Consider the following 17,546-nt stretch of genomic DNA (forward strand, 5'->3'; position numbering starts at 1 on the left):
CATCTGTGATAACTAAAATATTTTCCACTAATGATTTTTAGAAGGTAGGTTTTTTATTTTGTTTTTACCTATCGAAGGCCTTTGGTCCCAGAGTAGATGTTTCACTGAACACTTCAGCTGCTAGCAGCAGTTTGCTAATTGCTTCCTTCATTTTATCAAAAGCCTGGAGAGGTGAACTGGCTCTCAGGAATGTCTCAAAAAATGTTTGCAGCTGTGAACAGAGTAAAGGATTTGTATGTTGAAACTACAACCTCAAGTTGTCTCTCTATTATTTCCAAAGTGAACAATACAAAAGATCCCTTTAGGTAATAACTCCTGGTCACGTTAAAAATAAAACAAAACAAAACCTCTTTAAAAAGGAAAATTTGATAATCTGAGCTATATATACACACATACATATTTTATACATACTCTGAAAGACTACCTAATATACTTAAGGTATATTATTTATTGAATATATATTACCACATAATATATAATGTGCATATAATTATATACATTTAAAATATATTGGAGTTCCCGTCGTGGCGCAGTGGTTAACGAATCCGACTAGGAACCATGAGGTTGCGGGTTCGGTCCCTGCCCTTGCTCAGTGGGTTAACGATCCGGCGTTGCCGTGAGCTGTGGTGTAGGTTGCAGACGCGGCTCGGATCTGGCGTTGCTGTGGCTTTGGCGTAGGCCGGTGGCTACAGCTCCGATTAGACCCCTAGCCGGGGAACCTCCATATGCCGCGAGAGCGGCCCAAGAAATAGCAACAACAACAACAACAAAAAAAAAAATATATTAAGCCTTTAGATTGAATAAGGGGTGCCAAAACATTTTGTAATTTAAATTACTTTAGAGGTGCTTATTCTATTTTTTTTTTTTTTTCTTATTTCATGGCATCTAATCACGGAAAGTGGAGTAGAACTATCACAGAGCTTGTGTTCAGAACTGCCAAGTTTAATTTGGGAATCTTCCATCTAGGTGAACTTGGACTCGCTACTCACTTCTTCAAATTTTTGGGTCCTTCTCTTTAAAAACAGGTTAATACCTACCAACAAGAGAGTTGTGATACCAAATTAGAAGAAAATGTGCTTGAAAGCCACTGCAAAGCATAAAGTTCAAATCTAAGCTTTTTATTATTATCACTTTCCTACATGTATCAGAACAAAATAACTATATCAAAATTGCTTCTCTTCTGGTATTTTGCTGTGGGAGCAACCAGAGAAGACTCTAAGAGAACCTCAGTGTCTTCCTAACACTTTAATTTCAGGCTAGAGAGAATGAGGCAGTATTACAAAAGGGAAAATGATGTTAGGTTTATGTCTTCATAGAAACACTCTAGTTGGTGTCACAAAGACTATTTTTTTTTTCCCACTGTACAGCAAGGGGGTCAGGTTATCCTTACATGTATACATTACAATTACAGTTTTTCCCCCACCCTTTCTTCTGTTGCAACATGAGTATCTAGACATAGTTCTCAATGCTATTCAGCAGGATCTCCTTGTAAATCTATTCTAAGTTGTGTCTGATAAGCCCAAGCTCCTGATCCCTTCCACTCCCTCCCCCTTCCATCAGGCAACCACAAGTCTCTTCTCCAAGTCCATGATTTTCTTTTCTGAGGAGATGTTCATTTGTGCTGGATATTAGATTCCAGTTATAAGTGATATCATATGGTATTTGCCTTTGTCTTTCTGGCTCACTTCACTCAGTATGAGATTCTCTAGTTCCATCCATGTTGCTGCAAATGGCATTATGTCATCCTTTTTTATGGCTGAGTAGTATTCCATTGTGTATATATATATATATATATATATATATATATATATATATATATATATACCACTTCTTCCGAATCCAATCTGTCGATGGACATTTGGATTGTTTCCATGTCCTGGCTATTGTGAATAGTGCTGCAATGAACATGCGGGTGCACGTGCCTCTTTTAAGTAGAGTTTTGTCCGGATAGATGCCCAAGAGTGGGATTGCAGGGTCATATGGAAGTTCTATGTATAGATTTCTAAGGTATCTCCAAACTGTTCTCCATAGCGGCTGTACCAGTTTACATTCCCACCAGCAGTGCAGGAGGGTTCCCTTTTCTCCACAGCCCCTCTAGCACTTGTTATTTGTGGATTTATTAATGATGGCCATTCTGACTGGTGTGAGGTAGTATCTCATGGTAGTTTTGATTTGCATTTCAACAAAGAGCTATTTTTATTTGCTTAAATATTGAAACAATCAAACAACAACACTGCTTCTTCAAGATGCTTAATATCAACGCGAAGTCAAAAAATTTTAAAAGCACAAAACAATTCTCATTAATTCACAGACTTTCTCTGGATAAACATACTCTTTCAAAAATGAAGAACAAAAAATATTTTTTGAAAAAACATGCAGCAGGTATTCTATTCACATTTTTGGAAGAACGGACTAAGTTTATCTGAGCTGCATAAGACTGCAAAGTGAAAAACTTTTGTTGCTATGATAACAAAGGACCGATACTGGCACAAACCACCTGAGGGAGATGGTAAATGAATCTTTAAAATACATAAGCAAAATCCCCCCAAGAGAAACAAATACGGACTTCATAAACTTTTCCCAGCTGAAAATCAGAAACCCAACGAGGTGGACACTTTAAGACCCTCTGAATACAGAATTAGCATTCGGCAACTGGGACATTTTCCTCTTGTTAAGAACTAAGGAAAATGGATGTAATAATTGTATGATCAAAAGAAAACAAATCAAGGCTAACACTAAAAATATTAACACCCTTGAGGCAAAACAGAGTAACGTGTTTTTCCAAATAAAAACAACTTATCATATTTCATTCAGTTCAGCACATAATGTAGAAAGGGTTATTGATAATATTATTGCATTTTTTCCATGTCAATGTTTTCTGAACACCACAGGGGTCAAGGTTAATAACTTAAGAAAGGTGAAAATGCTTATTTAGCACATAAGGCTTTATAAGATTGACTGTCAGACTATATCCTCCAGCAAATTAATGTCTTCGGGTTGTATTTATTCTTCTACTGTGGAAAGGATTATTTCTTAACTTCTGACGGTAACAGTGAGCAGTGACTACAGGCTGCCAGTACATGAATTCAGTCCCTTTCAACTAAACTTTTAATAAGAATTTCACCACGCAGAAAGCACTGTGTGCTGGGCTTTTGGGGACAAGGTACAGAACACAGCGGTAATTCTTTAGGCTCTAGAGGCAAAAGGTCCCAGGTTCAACTTTGGTTCTATGCCTGTTACTATTAAATGGTGAGACTTTGTGGAATTACTACGAGTACCTACTCTACAGAGGTGTTGCTAAGATTAACTCAGAGGCTGTACGTAAGGTATGCTACCACTCACCACACGTCAGTACTCCATACACACTGGCCTCTTGTATTAATTAAAACAAGTCTAAAGTCACTTAAAGGACCTATCAAAGTGGTTGCTGAACCCAGAGTCTCACGATGTGGAACATCAAAACTGCCTCTGGTATTCTCCAGGCCCATCAAATGGCCAGATCTCATTCTTTGAATGGCTGAGTAATATTCCATTATACACACACACACCCCTTCTTAGGTGAAGTAAGTCAGGCAGAGAAACACAAATACTATATCACTTATATGAGGAATCTAAAAATAATACAAACGAATCTATATGCAAAATAGAAACAGACTCACAGACAGAAAACAAACTAATGGAGAGTTCTCATTGCGGCTCAGTGGGTTAAGAATCTGACATAGTGTCCGTGAGGATGTGAGTTCAAACCCAGCCTTGCTCAGTGGGTTGAGAATCCAGCATTGTCACAAACTATGGTGTAGGTCACAGAAGTGGCTTGGATTTGGTGTTGCTGTGGCTGTGGTGTAGGCGGGCAGCTCAGCTCCGATTTGACTGCCAGGCTGGGAACTTCCATGTGCTGCAGGTGCTGCCCTAAAAAAAAAAAAAAAAAAGAAAAAAAGAAAAAGAAAACAAACTAATGGTTGCTAAAGGGGAATGAGAGTGGGTGGGGTGGATAAATTGGGAATATGGGATTAACAGATACAAACTACTATACACAAAACACATAAGCAACAAGGATTTACTGTATAACACAGGGACCTATACTCAATATCTTATCATCTATAATGGAAAAGTATCTGAAAAAAATAAATATAACTGAATCACGTTGCTGTACACATGAAACACAATACTGTAAATCAACTATACTTCAGTAAAAAAAAAAAAAAAACAAAAAAAACAAAAAAACTGCCTCTGGGATTTTCAAACATTTGTGACACCAATCAAGAAAGAATATTTTTAAAATATATGATAAGCCTTTTAATAGAAATGTGTTAAAAAGAGAGAATAAAGATGGTTGATTAGACCCCGTCCCTGGTATATCTCCCAGAAGAAAGCCAAGAGGGAAACAGAGGACCTAAATAACTGGCTTTCCTCCCATTTCCCTACAACTCAGCCTGCTAGGAGAAGGACAAACCTCAATTGTCAATCATGAGATCAGGGGATGTAAAGATAGACAGCTGCCTTTATAAAGTGATGGGTTGAAGGGAGGAGAGAGAAAAGGCATGCAAAAAGCGCAATTCAAAAAGGAAAGACTTCCTTCATTTCTGTATTAGTTCTGTTACTAATCTTTGTCTCTACATACACTTCCTTCTATATCATCACATGCATTTTGATGTATTTAATTTATTTAATTTATTAAGTCCTTCAAGTCAAAGAAGATTCTAGATGAGTGGTCTCCTTAATTAGGACAGTGGCAAGGAAACTACATATTCCAGAAATGAAAGTAGAATCATGTAAATACTTATTATTGTTTTTTACTCATCAACTTTCTTAACTCAAGCACCTGAAATAGCACCTTCACTTTTGTTGCTAAGTTGAAACAAGCCATGAACTCAAGCATCAGGGAGACTTCTTTCGATCGAGACTTTTAATCAATGTTTCTGAATGCCCTAAACATGAGAATACAAGATCCCAAAGAAATCAGAGCCTTGGCAGTGAGGTAAAAAGGAATAAAAGAAGATCTTAAAACTTTTAACATGATAGGAAACTATTTTATGAACTGTAAATTTTTCTCCTTCAGTGTAAAAATGAAATAAAAATTTAGCGTAAAATAAACTATATAGAAAATGACCTTGTAAGATCATGGCTGTAAAATCAGGCAGTTAAAGCAACACCGTTTCTTTGTACCTGTGTAAAAAGTCAAGCAATGACTCAGTAAGGTATTTACAATTTTCACATCTCTCCATTCAATCAACTTATTGAAATATACATGGATGAGTAAAAATTGTCCAACTGAAAATACCAGGACAAGAGGAACTGAGGATGAACTTCAAAACATTTGTAGGAAAACTTCAGTTATGTTTTTGATATCTTAAAATATTTCTAAAGTGCTCTTATACCCACCTCATTCCCCCAGCCCCACCTCTCACAGCCCCTCCCAGGCTAAATTCTGGGATTCGCCTGATGAATTTCCTTTATGAGCCCAGAAGATCTTAGGCAGACTGCTCTCGGTGGCAACACGTGTCGTGCTGTGTTAAACTCACTTTCTTGTTTGCTCGCACCACTAGTTCACGAATTCTTTAGGGCAGAGACTGTACCATCCTGACTTTGGGTGGCCAGGATCTAATGCCCAGTAGGTACTGAGTAAATACTGTTGAATAAATAAACCTAAGTGTAACATTCCAAAAACCACAAAAGACTTCGATAAGAGAAATTGATTACAGGAGCTTCTGGATGACACAAATTTTCTCCTTAGGACATGTTTATCTCTTGTTTCCATCTTGTGAAAGGGAGGATGTGCATTTTTCTGGGGACTTGTAATAAAACCTTTGAAAAATAGAAGCTTACAGCTGTTTGAGAGGATATTGGAGATAAGAAAATTTAATATAAGAGTTAAAACAAAGGATGAAAGATTAATCAATCTTAGGGTTTTTTTTTTTAAGCCATGTTCTTGACTAAGTGGGAAACTATAGAAGAATATTGATATTTCTATATTGTGAAATTTCTGTAGTGTTTAATAGCATTGTACCTTACTAAATTTACCAGAATTTTTCTCAATATTATTGTGTAAGAGAGTTTTCATCTTCTCAGAATGAAGAAGAATACTAGTATTTAAAATCACCACCATGGGAGTTCCTGTCGTGGTACAGCAGAGATAAATCTGACTAGGAACCACGAGGTTGAGGGTTCGATCCCTGGCCTCGCTCAGTGGGTTAAGGATCCAGCATTGCCATGAGCTATGGTGTAGGTCACAAATGCGGCTTGGATTCTGCGTTGCTGTGGCTGTGGAGCAGGCTGGCAGCTACAGCTCCAATTAGACCCCTAGCCTGGGAACTTCCATATGCAGCAGGTGCGGCCCTAAAAAGCAAATAAATGAATGAATTAATTAAATTAAATTAAAAAAGAAAATAAAATCACCACCAAGCAGATGAAAAGATGCTCAGAAGTACTGGTCATTAGGGAAATGCAAATCATAACCACCCTAGATATTACCTCACATCCATTACGACGGCTATTGTTAAAAATAAAACCCATAAAATATTAAGTGTGGTCAAGGATGTGAAGAAATCAGAATCCTTGAGCACTGTTGGTGGGAATGTTAAATGGTGCAGCCACTATGCAAAACACTGTGTTGGTTCCTTGAGAAATCAAAATGGAATTACCATGTGATCTGGTAATTCAACTTCTGGATACAGAGACAAAAGAATTGAAAACAGGTTCTCAGAGATATATTTGCACACCCATGTTCATAGGGCCATTATTCACAATAGCCAGAAGGTGAAAGCAACTCAAATATCCATCCATGGATGAATGAATAGACAAAATGCACTATATACATAAATGGAATATTATTAAGCCTTAAAAAGGAAGAACATTCTGACACATACAACAATTTGGATGATCTTTGAAGATATTATGAAAGTGAACTAATCCAGTCACAAAAGACACTGTATGATTCCACTTATATAAAGCATCTAGAGTAGTCAGATTTCTAGAAATAGAAAATAAAATAGTGGTTGACAGTGGCTGGGGGCAGGGGGGGATTCGAAGTTGTTTAATGAATATATAATCTCGGTTTTGCAAAAAGTTTGGAGATTGATTGCACAACAGTGTAAATATATTTAAAACTACTGAGCTGTACACTTAACAGTAGTTAAGATGGTAAATTTTATGTTACATATGTATTGCCACAATTTAAACATTTTTAAAGTAATATTGTAGTTTTCACAGCCTACTCCCTCCAATAACTGTGTTTATAAACATTTGTCAATTTTGTAGCACCAAAGTCCAAAAGAGCACGTCTTTAATGATTATAAATTTTGCAAAAAAAAAAAAAAAATCCCCCTTCCTTGCTCCATTTCTCAGCTCCTGCAAATAGTGGAAACAGCCTTCATCTCTATTACTTCCTCTTAGTCGCTGTCTCCTCCACAGACACTCTTTTAATCTTGAAGTTGTTGTTGATTTGTTTAGGGTGAGAAATACCACACAGCAACCCTAAATGCTGATAGAAATTATCCAGAAGAAAGGACACATTAATGACGTAATGAAAAGTCTAGGAGACGATCCTTTCAGGTAACTGTCAATGCTTAAACCATCATATTAGAACTCAGACTTGATTTTATCCATGGGTAGAATTAAGAACACAATCAAATATTTGAAATCCAAGAGTCTATGTTCTTTTCCAAATTAAAAGGGGAATAAGTATGCATTCAAATCTACCTCTTTTTAATACAGTTGCAATTTAAGTCTATTGTTCTTGATCGATATTATTATTCTTACAGATCAACTGGGATTTCTCTGTTTGACTCTGACCTAACCATTCTCTCTCCCCAGAGCTTGTCAAACTCTTCAAATGTATCTGAAGGAATCTGAATACCTCAGAATTTTATCTCAATATATTTTATATGCAAAAGTTTTTTTTTTTCTTCTTTTTTTTAGGGCTGCAACCATGGTATATTGAAGTTCCTAGGTCTGGGGTTTAATCCGAGCTGCAGCAGCTGGCCTACACCACAGCCACAGCAACTGGAGACCCAAGCAGCATCTGTGACCTACACTGCAGCTTGCGGCAACGCCGTATACCTTAACCCATTAAGCAAGGCCAGGGATCAAACCCGCATCCTCATGGATACTAGTAGGGTTCTTAACCTGCTGAAACACAAGGGAACTCCCACAAAAGTATTTTGGGATCACCTTATAACTAACTCTCAATAAGAAAAACGTTTATCAATTTAATTTAAAAATTCAGTTACCATGGAGTTTCCATCATGATGCAGTGGTTAACGAATCGGCCTAGGAACTATGAGGCTGCAGGTTCGATCTCTGGCCTTGCTCAGTGGGTTAAGGATCTGGCGTTGCCGTGAGCTGTGGTGTAGGTTGCAGACGCGGCTCAGATTCTGAGTTGCTGTGGCTCTGGCATAGGCCAGCAACAGCTCCAATTCGACCCCTAGCCTGGGAACCTCCATATGCCGCAGGAGCAGCCCTAGAAAAGGCAAAAAGAAAAAAAAAAAAAAATTCAGTTACCATATGGTTCTAAATTTAAAAAGAAATTTCCAAACAACTATGATTACAATCATGTGTTGTACACAGTTGGTCAGAACAATGGAAATATATTAGAAATTTTAAGAAATAATTTATAAAATGGGAGTTCCCATTGTGGCTCGTTAGCTAACGAACACGACTAGGATCCATGAGGACTCGGGTTTGATCCCTGGCCTCGATCAGTGGGTTAAGGATCCAGCATTGCCGTGAGCTGTGGTGTAGGTAATAGATGTGGCTTGGATCTGGCATTACTGTATCTGTGGCATAGGCTGGCGGCTATAGCTCCTATTCGACCCTTAGCCTGGGAACCTCCATATGCTGCAGGTGTGGCCCTAAAAAGACAAAAGACAAAAATTAAAAAATTAAAAATAAATAAATAAATAAAAATTTTAAAAGTCAAACTCTTAACAGAAAAATCTATCATGCATTTACTGCATTTTAGAAAGGACAATGGTTACACATTAGGAAATGTAATGCAAAAAAAAAAAGAAAAATTTATAAGATAAAAACTAAAATTGTACTCCTTAGATGGATATGATTTCTTTTTATTCAACTAGTTCATATATCCATTGGGGACGATAGTATTTATTATTAGAATGAGAAGGGTTCAGCATTAGTATGAATATTATTTTCAGTGTAAGCATGGGGAAAATGTATTCGCTTAAGTACATAGATCTGGATGGAAGGGTTTAGTTATAGCAACATGACTTAATTCCTTGAGCTCCTGCCAAAATATATGGGGAAAAAAACCACATAGTGATTCATCAGGAAATATTTAATTTTATTAAAAGCTGAAAACCATCTGAGTTGTGGAGGATTTGTTCCTTGATAATTAGCATCCTTCACTTTCTCCAGTGAAATCCACATTTAAACGTGTCTGTTTTGAGGGGGAGGGGTTGCAGGATTCTTTTCCCCATGGAGCAAGCATCACCATCATATCAGGGAGGGATGAGAGTTGGGTCTTTCTTTTGAAGATCAGAGGGGTGATGGAGAAAGAAGTACATGCTTCAGAGGTGCTGTCTCAATGAGATCAAATTTTAGGAAAGTATACATGTGAAAGGTGAAGTTACAGGCATCGGTTCCCTTGAAACTCCTCACGGGCCTGTGAACTCCTTAGTGAGTCTTCATGGCTCCCCAGGGGCACGAGACTTCTCACTTGAGGATCTCAGCTCTGGACACGTCTGGCCCAGAGGACACAGCTGGTGCACATCTGAGGGTGGCAGCAGGAGCAGAAGGCTGGTGAGCATTCTGGACCTTAGCAAGAAGTCTCCTTTATATTTTAAAGGGGCGTGACTGGGGTGGTAGTGGTGGTGGGGAATCAGATACATAAAAACAGAAGAAAAAAAGGAAAAAAGGATTTGAGAAGGAGAGGGGAAAAAATGACATTACACATCTAAGCACTGATGTAATTTTTCATTTCATGCACGTGTGGTATTTGGATGTAATTCTATGTTGTACTCAATGACACACACTAACCTTAGCCACGCTGACACCATGTGCCAGATACCAAGCACTTCTCAGCACTGTTTTGTTTGTATTCATGGCAATGCCACGAGGTTGATACTCATTGTCCCCATTTTATAGATGAAGAAACTGAGGGCTGGGAACACAAGTAATTTGCCTAAGGTTATACAGCTAAGAGGTAACCCAGAGGGGTGTTGGAGCCAGCCTGCTGGGCTGCAAAGCTCCAGCATAATACCTCTGGCATTGTGGCTTTGATTACACTGGATTTAGGAATGCGGATGGACCCTGAAATACCAAGAAGGAATCATCTGAATTGTCTGTGTTTTTACTTTCATGGAAAATGTGTTTGAAATTGTCACAATTCTCAAACACCCACACATCTAAAATATCAACGCAACAACTTGAGCATTTGTGTAGCTTAATTACCTTTTGGAAAAACTAACAACATTTCTTTGTAACTTAAATCAAATTGCCTGGATCAAGAACAAATTTTGTGTTAAGTCGAATGATTTAAGAACATAAATATTCTCATCATTTGTTTTAGCTCACTGAAAACTGGCTTGCTTTAGGGTAAATCACAGAAAAACTAAATTAATTGACTGAACATAAATTAGTACAGTTTCTACTCATTCTCTGGACTTAGATCAAAACTCCAATATTTAAGTAAGTTTCATGCTTCCAGTGATGTGAATAATTTTATTCATTTGTACTTCTTAATAACCTTAAGCTTTAAAGCCTACATTAAAATTGGAAATTCAGAAAGTGGATTCTGTGTGACTTAATCAGTTTCATGGTTAAAAAATTTTAAATTTCTCATATGTATATTGGAGAACTGATCAGGAGCAAGGTACCAAAATACAAAAGGCTTTGAAGAGCATAAAGATTGAATTATTTATTTTGAATGGTAGAACCCTGATTGCATTATATTCAATCTTCTCAGAGAACTAGCAGGTTATCTTTATTGCCCCTTCTAGAATCTCTCAGTAGGATATAAAGGATCAGAGAGATTTAACAGTAAAGAGCAAAAATTAAAGTTGTAAAGATTCAACCATTGGACTCTGTGGGTATATGTATACTCATTTTTTTTTTACATGAATGCCATTGTTCAAGCAGGTCACAACTATTTCCATGACAATTAAAACACAGACCTTTTTAAAGCCTCCAGTGAAATAAGGTTTGACAGTTGTTTGGAAATTTTTCCATCTTTTTTTTTTTTTTTTTTTTTTCCCAGGGCTGCTCCTGCAGCATATGGAGGTTCCCAGGCTAGGGGTCTAATCAGAGCTATAGCTGCTGGCCTATACCACATCCACACCAACACCAGATCCGAGCTGTGTCTGTGACCTACACCACAGTTCACGGCAACGTCCGATCCTTAACCCACTGAGCAAAGCCAGGGATCAAACCTGCAACCTCATAGATGCTAGTCAGATTCATTTCTAGTAGCGACAATGGGAATGTCTTTTTTTTTTTAACTTAAAAAAACCCCAACTGTATTGATATAATTGACATATAATGAACTATTTATTTACATTGTATAATATACCTTTTAACCTGTGAAACTATCACCATCATCAAGATAGTGAACAAATTCATCACCCCTCAAGTTTCCATCTTGCCTTGTCTTGAGTAGAAAATGACCTTGAAATTTGGTCATATTTACAAGAGGTAGTATTTGTAACACATAGTACAAAATTTGCAAGCAGGGATGTATTGGACAGAGAGATACCTCATAGATCTATAAATACTCTTAAACGAGTAAGCAAGTAAAAGGGGAAAAATTTTTCCACTTATGTTCTGGATATTTTATGCAAGGAATCTATTTTTGGTCTTAAGTTTCACGGTCAATCACAATAGAAACAAATGTATTTATTATAAAAATAATGGGTTCTGCGTCTATGCTAAAGAAAATGATGGAGCAAATTGCTCTAACTTCTGAGGGCTATGGTGTTAAAGTTTGCTGAATCCATACTAGATTTGTCACCAGCCTCTGCTATTTTCTTACTCTTTTCTCACATCAGTGAGATACCCCTTATATCTCTTATTAGTATTCAAACAAAACTCAGTCTTTTACGTGGGATATTTAAATGAGTATTTAAATATTATGCATAATTTTTAAAGTTCATAGTTTAATGTTCTAACTCAATATAATTCTTTTTTTTTTTTTTTGGTACCTACGGCATATGGAGGTTCCCAGGCTAGGGGTCGATTCGGAGCTGTAGCTGCCACACCACAGCCACAGCAACTCAGGATCTGAGCCGTATCTGGGACCTACACCACAGCTCATGGCAATGCTGGATCCTTAACCCACTGAGCAAGGCCAGGGATTGAACCTGCGTCCTCATGGATGCTAGTCAGATTTGTTAACCACTGAGCCATGACAAGAACTCCTAACTCAATATAATTCTATATAGCCCACATAGACATGTCCTCCTTGAGGTCCTAACTACTAACTTCTGATTTCCCTGTTGCAAATCACTTTCTCCTTTGCTGCCAGAGTCCTCTTTATGAAGCACAGTTAAAATCATAAAGGTTAGATACCCCCTATATTTACCCAAGAAGGTGATATAATCAACAGTAGAAGATCTTTTACCCTTTTTATCACACAGGGGCAGCTATTTTTATATGAGGACTCAGAAAGTGATAGACGCAATTCTTAAACATTTCATTTTAATTTAAAAAAACACGAACGTATAGTCCTGTTCCATCTGACAAAGCCAAGCTCTTTTATTTGCCTATAGGAATCACCCACCAGTCATCTACCTTACAGAAACCCACCCATAATGCATGGGTGTTAACTGCAGTTACAGCAAGAACATAAAGACACTTGCAAAGAAATCTCAGGGAAGAATCCTTCCAGGTTTTACAATCCCCTCCCCACCCCACAAAACTTTGAAAGTTGCTGCCCCACATTTAATTCACCTGCACTTTTCCTAGATTGATTCTTTTATAAATATTCAACGTTGCTTTTCTAGGAGCAAGTCTGTCTCTTTTTAGTGCACTTAGAGCTCATCAATGCATGACGAGGTAAGCATACAGATACCTGCCTCTGGCACTGAGTTCTTGTATTCAGCAGGCAGCATGCTTTATGGAGGGCACACAAAGCATGGCTCTACAAGTAGAGAAACGGTAATTAAGAGGGATTTTCTTCACTGGCAAGCCGGGTCCTAATTCAAATCACTTTTATTAGCTCCGTCTTCTCTTCTAAATCATGCATCTTCATTTCCGCATCCACAGAATGGGTGAGGAGCATATCACCCTACCTCTTAGGAGTCTTAAAAGTACCAAATGAGACCATTTATGAGGCTACATTCAAATGTATAAAATGACAGTGTGATCATTTTATATTCTATGGTTCGAGAAATTCAGGAACATCAAGATCTGACTCTAACATAGCTTTTCTGGTCCCCCTCAATCCACAAATCCTATGCCTTTCTTCCCTTGCTTATTTCTCCATCCTTCCCACTTTAGGCTCCCCTGGGATTCTTCCTACCCTGAAATACACACACATTCTGGCCAAATAAGGCAGCTTATATTTCTGAGTCTATACTCTACCTTCCACCTGCATGCTTCATGATGTGTTTCCAAAGTAAAGGCAAACACCCTCTCCCCACCTCTAAAAAGAAACCCTACTTATTTTTCCAAGCTCAGCTAAAATGTCATCTCTTTTGTGATACCTGCCTCACTTTCTCCAGACTGAATAATTCTCTCCTAATTTTGACTATTCCTGCCACCCAGCCCTTTACTGCACTCTGCTTTGTATGAGCTACTGATAAATAGGTCTTTCTTCCCCACCTCACTGGAGAACTCCTTGAAGGCAAAACCCAGCGTTTCTCTTCTGAGTCCCTCCCCACGTTATCTAACACAGGGGGATCCTGTAGACGATTCCAGAACACAACCAAGTTGACTATGAACAGTTATAGAAATCACCAGCATCGCTTTTCCTTTGAGTCATTTTTGACTCTAGGATCAAACACAAAAATATTACACACGCAAGAAGATATAGACTAAACAATTTATTATAAGGAGATTTTTATTTCCACCTTCCCTGATGAAGGACATACAACCACTAGAAGGTGTATTCTCGTCTAGAGCAGAGAAACCATCAGACAAAGTGCCTTTCCCTCGCTTTTTCTCATTGTCTCCTACACCTAATTTGAGTACTTTTCTGTCCTCTTATTAATTAATTATTTATTTATTTTTGCTTCTTAGGGCCACACCTGCAGCATGTGGAAGTTCTCAGGCCAGGAGTCAAATCGGAGCTCCAGCTTCCAGCCTACACCACAGGCACAGCAGTGTGGGATCTGAGCCGCGTCTATGACCTACACCCCAGCTCACAGCAATGCCAGTTCCTTTAACCCACTGAGCAAGGTCAGGGATCGAGCCAGAATCCTCATGGATACTAGTTAGATTCGTTTCAGCTGCACCACAATGGAAACTCCCTGTTCTCACATTTAAATCCATCTTGTGACGCCTGCCGTTAATGTGTCTAATGTGACCATCTTTCTTTTTACTGACGTGGCAGTTTGCAAAAACTGGCCATGAATGCCACCCATCCCTGTCAGCTCATCCTTTCCCCGGGTGACTGCACTTCCTCCCTTTCTGAGGCGGAGCCTGTTTCTTTACATGTGGCATCTGGGCTTAGCTACGTGAGACTCTCTGATGAAGGGGACGTTAGCAAATGTGATGCAAACTGTTTTCCTCTCCCAAGGCTGTCACAAATTAAGTCCAATGTGGTGACTTCAAAAGCATCAGAAATGCATTCGCTGGCAGGTCTGGAGGCTCTAAGTCTGAAACCCAGGTGACAGCAGGGGTACAAGGGTTCTGAAGGCTTTTTGCCTCTTCCAGCTTCTGGGGGCTGTAGGTATTCCTTGGCTTGTGGGGGTGGAACGCTAATCTCGACTTCCACACCATCGTGTGTTTCCTCCTTTTCTGCCTGTGTCAAAGCTCCCTTGGCTTTCTTCCACAAGGACATGTGCCACTGGGTTTAGGGCCCACTTGGATAATCCAGGATGATCTGAGTTTGAGATCCTTGATTAAATCGCTCAGCATCCTTTTCCATATAAGGTCGTGGTCACAGGTTCCGGCTGTTAGGACATGGAGAAATCTTTTGGGGAGCAACCATTTAACTCAGTACACCAACTAAAGCTAGAAAAGAACTTGGCCCTTAAGGCTTGCTCGCTTGCTCTTCTTGGGAACCCCGACAAATGCCACCGTATGAAAGAATACAGAGTACCGCCGGATGATGAGAAGCACATGGCCGAGCCATGCCCCCCAGCTAACACCTGGCCAACAGCCACGTGTGGGTGAGGCCAGGCTAGACCAGGCAGCCCCAGCTGAGCCCCTGGCTGCCTGTAGGGACCAGCACAGCCTGCCCAGCCGAGCCACAGAAGCACGAGAAATAGCGACTATTTGCTCTACCAAGTCACTAAGTCGAGGGGTACTTTGTTATGCTACAAAAGCTAATTCTATTTGCTTTTTGGTTTGTTTAAATTCTGTCTTTTCCTCTCTTTCTGACATGTAGCCTGCATTTCTTTCTCTCATAAGCCTTCCCTGAGAGTGAAAAGGTGACCTAAGAACTTCACGCCTCTTTATTTTCAGTGCTTAGAATGCACCGCTGAATGCCTGCTGCTTCTGGTTTGGCCTCTCCATTTGCCACCCTTCCAGCCTCACTCTGGTTTCCTACCCCAAACACTGGATAAATTCTCCCCTTTCTGGGTGGGCAAATTCCCAAGCATCCTCTTCTCACTTTCTTATCGGCATACACACAGCTGACCATCCTTCTCTCCCCCAAGCCACAAGACCTGTGATTCGAGGTTCCATCTATTTGAAAATAATCCTTGAACTCATGGTGGCTGAGAAACAGGCGCTTCTGCCTGAGCTGTTTTGACAGTCATGGGACCTGGACACGAGGGATCTGCCTTGTTACCCGGGGAAGGTATTCTTCTCATGTTTAAGGAGTGACAAGATTCCTCGGTTGGAAATGGCAGGAGGGAGAGAGGCTTGGGGAGAAGAAAGGCAGGGAGGAAAGTGAGGGGGGAAAACAAACACCAAAGTCCCTCGGCTGAGAACGCCTCTGTGTGGGGCCCTCAGGCAGGGGGTGGCAGAGCAAAGGGGGCCCGAGAACCAGACAAATGGCGACAAAGCAGGAAACGGGTGATCTGCAGCCAGATCAGAGGCCTGTCCCCTCTCCACTCCAGCCCATCTGCTGTGGCTCAGGAAACGGCACCACCATGCAAATAATGGCTGAAGAGCCATCTCTGAGCCTTCTCCCTCCAGCCCCTTCCTCTCCGCACTGACTCTTGTTTCCACCTCCAAAAGGTGTTGGTTTCTCTCCTTCTTCAGACGGCAACCTCACCAACTCGTCCAAGCCGCCCTCCGCCTCATCCAAGTGATCGCCCTGTCTCCACTCACTCCTCTTCAACCCCTCTCCACACAGCGGCAGAGTGGGCTTGAAAGGGCAGATCCAGCCAGGACCTTGTGGTGCTCTGCGCATAGGCTAGACTCCCTACCCAAGGCCCTGGGACGGTTTCACCACGAACTCTTCAAAGGATGCTCAGTCTCCTCCTTGAATTCCAGCTCACCTGCCAGCTGGTCAAGGAGATCTCTCTACCGCCCATTAAGTGAGCAACCCAGTCACTTTCTACACATCATCCTTCTTCACTTCATTCTTAGCTCTATTAAAAAATGCGCATTAGGATAAGTGAAGTCAGGCAGACAGAGAAAGACAAATATGGTATGATAGTGCTGTACGCAAAATCTAAAAAATATAACAAACGAGTGAATATAACAAAAAAGAAGCAGACTCACAGATACAGAAACAAACTAATGGTTGCCATTGGGTGGGGGAAATAGAGGAGTGGGGGAGTGGGAGGTAAAAAATACTGCATGTAAGATTAGCTCAAGGATGTATTGTACGATATGGGAATATAGCCAATATTTTGTAATAATCGTAAATGGAAAGTAAACTTTCAAAATTGTATAACAATGTATAATTATAATTGGCTATATATATACATACACATATACATATATAATGAGTTTTTAATCTGTATTTCTTCTACCATTCAACATAAGAATAAACTCTATGAAATCAGGGACTTTGTCTTATTTGTTACTGTCTCACTGGAACCTAACACCATGTCTAGTATGAGAAGTGCCCGGGAAATATCTGCAGAAGGAACCAAAAAACTCATTTAACCTATACGAAACTAGTTGTACTTTACAGATGGAAAAAGTGGTTCAGACACGTTGAAAGACTTGGTTGAGGTCATACAGTTGGTACAAGGATTTTCCTATGGCACATCCCTTGGGATTTTTCTTTTTAGTTCTATAGTTCCAGGGCTAATGATTTATTTCTCTCTCCTGTAGAGTATGCCTGTCACTCAGCCTGCAAGGATGTCATCTCTGTCCTATTGATAGTTTAAAATCACATTTCTTTTTACCTTAACAGTAGTTCCTTGAAAGCATGAAAATGTAACATATTTCCTCAGCATAATGTTTTTCTTCTGTGACTTCTGAGTTTAGAGTAGTAATTTCACTCTCTGTGACCTGAATCTATATTCTTT

The 17,546-nt window shown here is 39.6% G+C and overlaps 1 protein-coding gene across 22 annotated transcripts in view; it reads right to left on the minus strand.

The window, feature by feature from the left end:
- CPED1 (cadherin like and PC-esterase domain containing 1) overlaps window positions 1-17,546 on the minus strand; it is a 281,918-nt gene that overhangs the window by 154,059 nt on the left and 110,313 nt on the right. For all 22 annotated transcript variants that reach the window (XR_014834409.1, XR_014834411.1, XR_014834410.1 and 19 more), the window contains one exon: window positions 69-211. Coding sequence is in view for 18 of the 22 variants with exons in the window: in XM_021078989.2 (XP_020934648.2) it covers window positions 69-211 (143 nt within the window). In the remaining 4 variants the exon portion in view is untranslated. The remainder of the gene's footprint in view (window positions 1-68; window positions 212-17,546) is intronic.

Source organism: Sus scrofa, chromosome 18 (assembly GCF_054392235.1).
Source record: "Sus scrofa isolate SSC_HxYL_T2T_F1_AM1 chromosome 18, Sscrofa_HxYL_maternal_Yorkshire_Landrace_v2.0, whole genome shotgun sequence".
Classification (NCBI taxonomy): Eukaryota; Metazoa; Chordata; class Mammalia; order Artiodactyla; family Suidae; genus Sus; species Sus scrofa.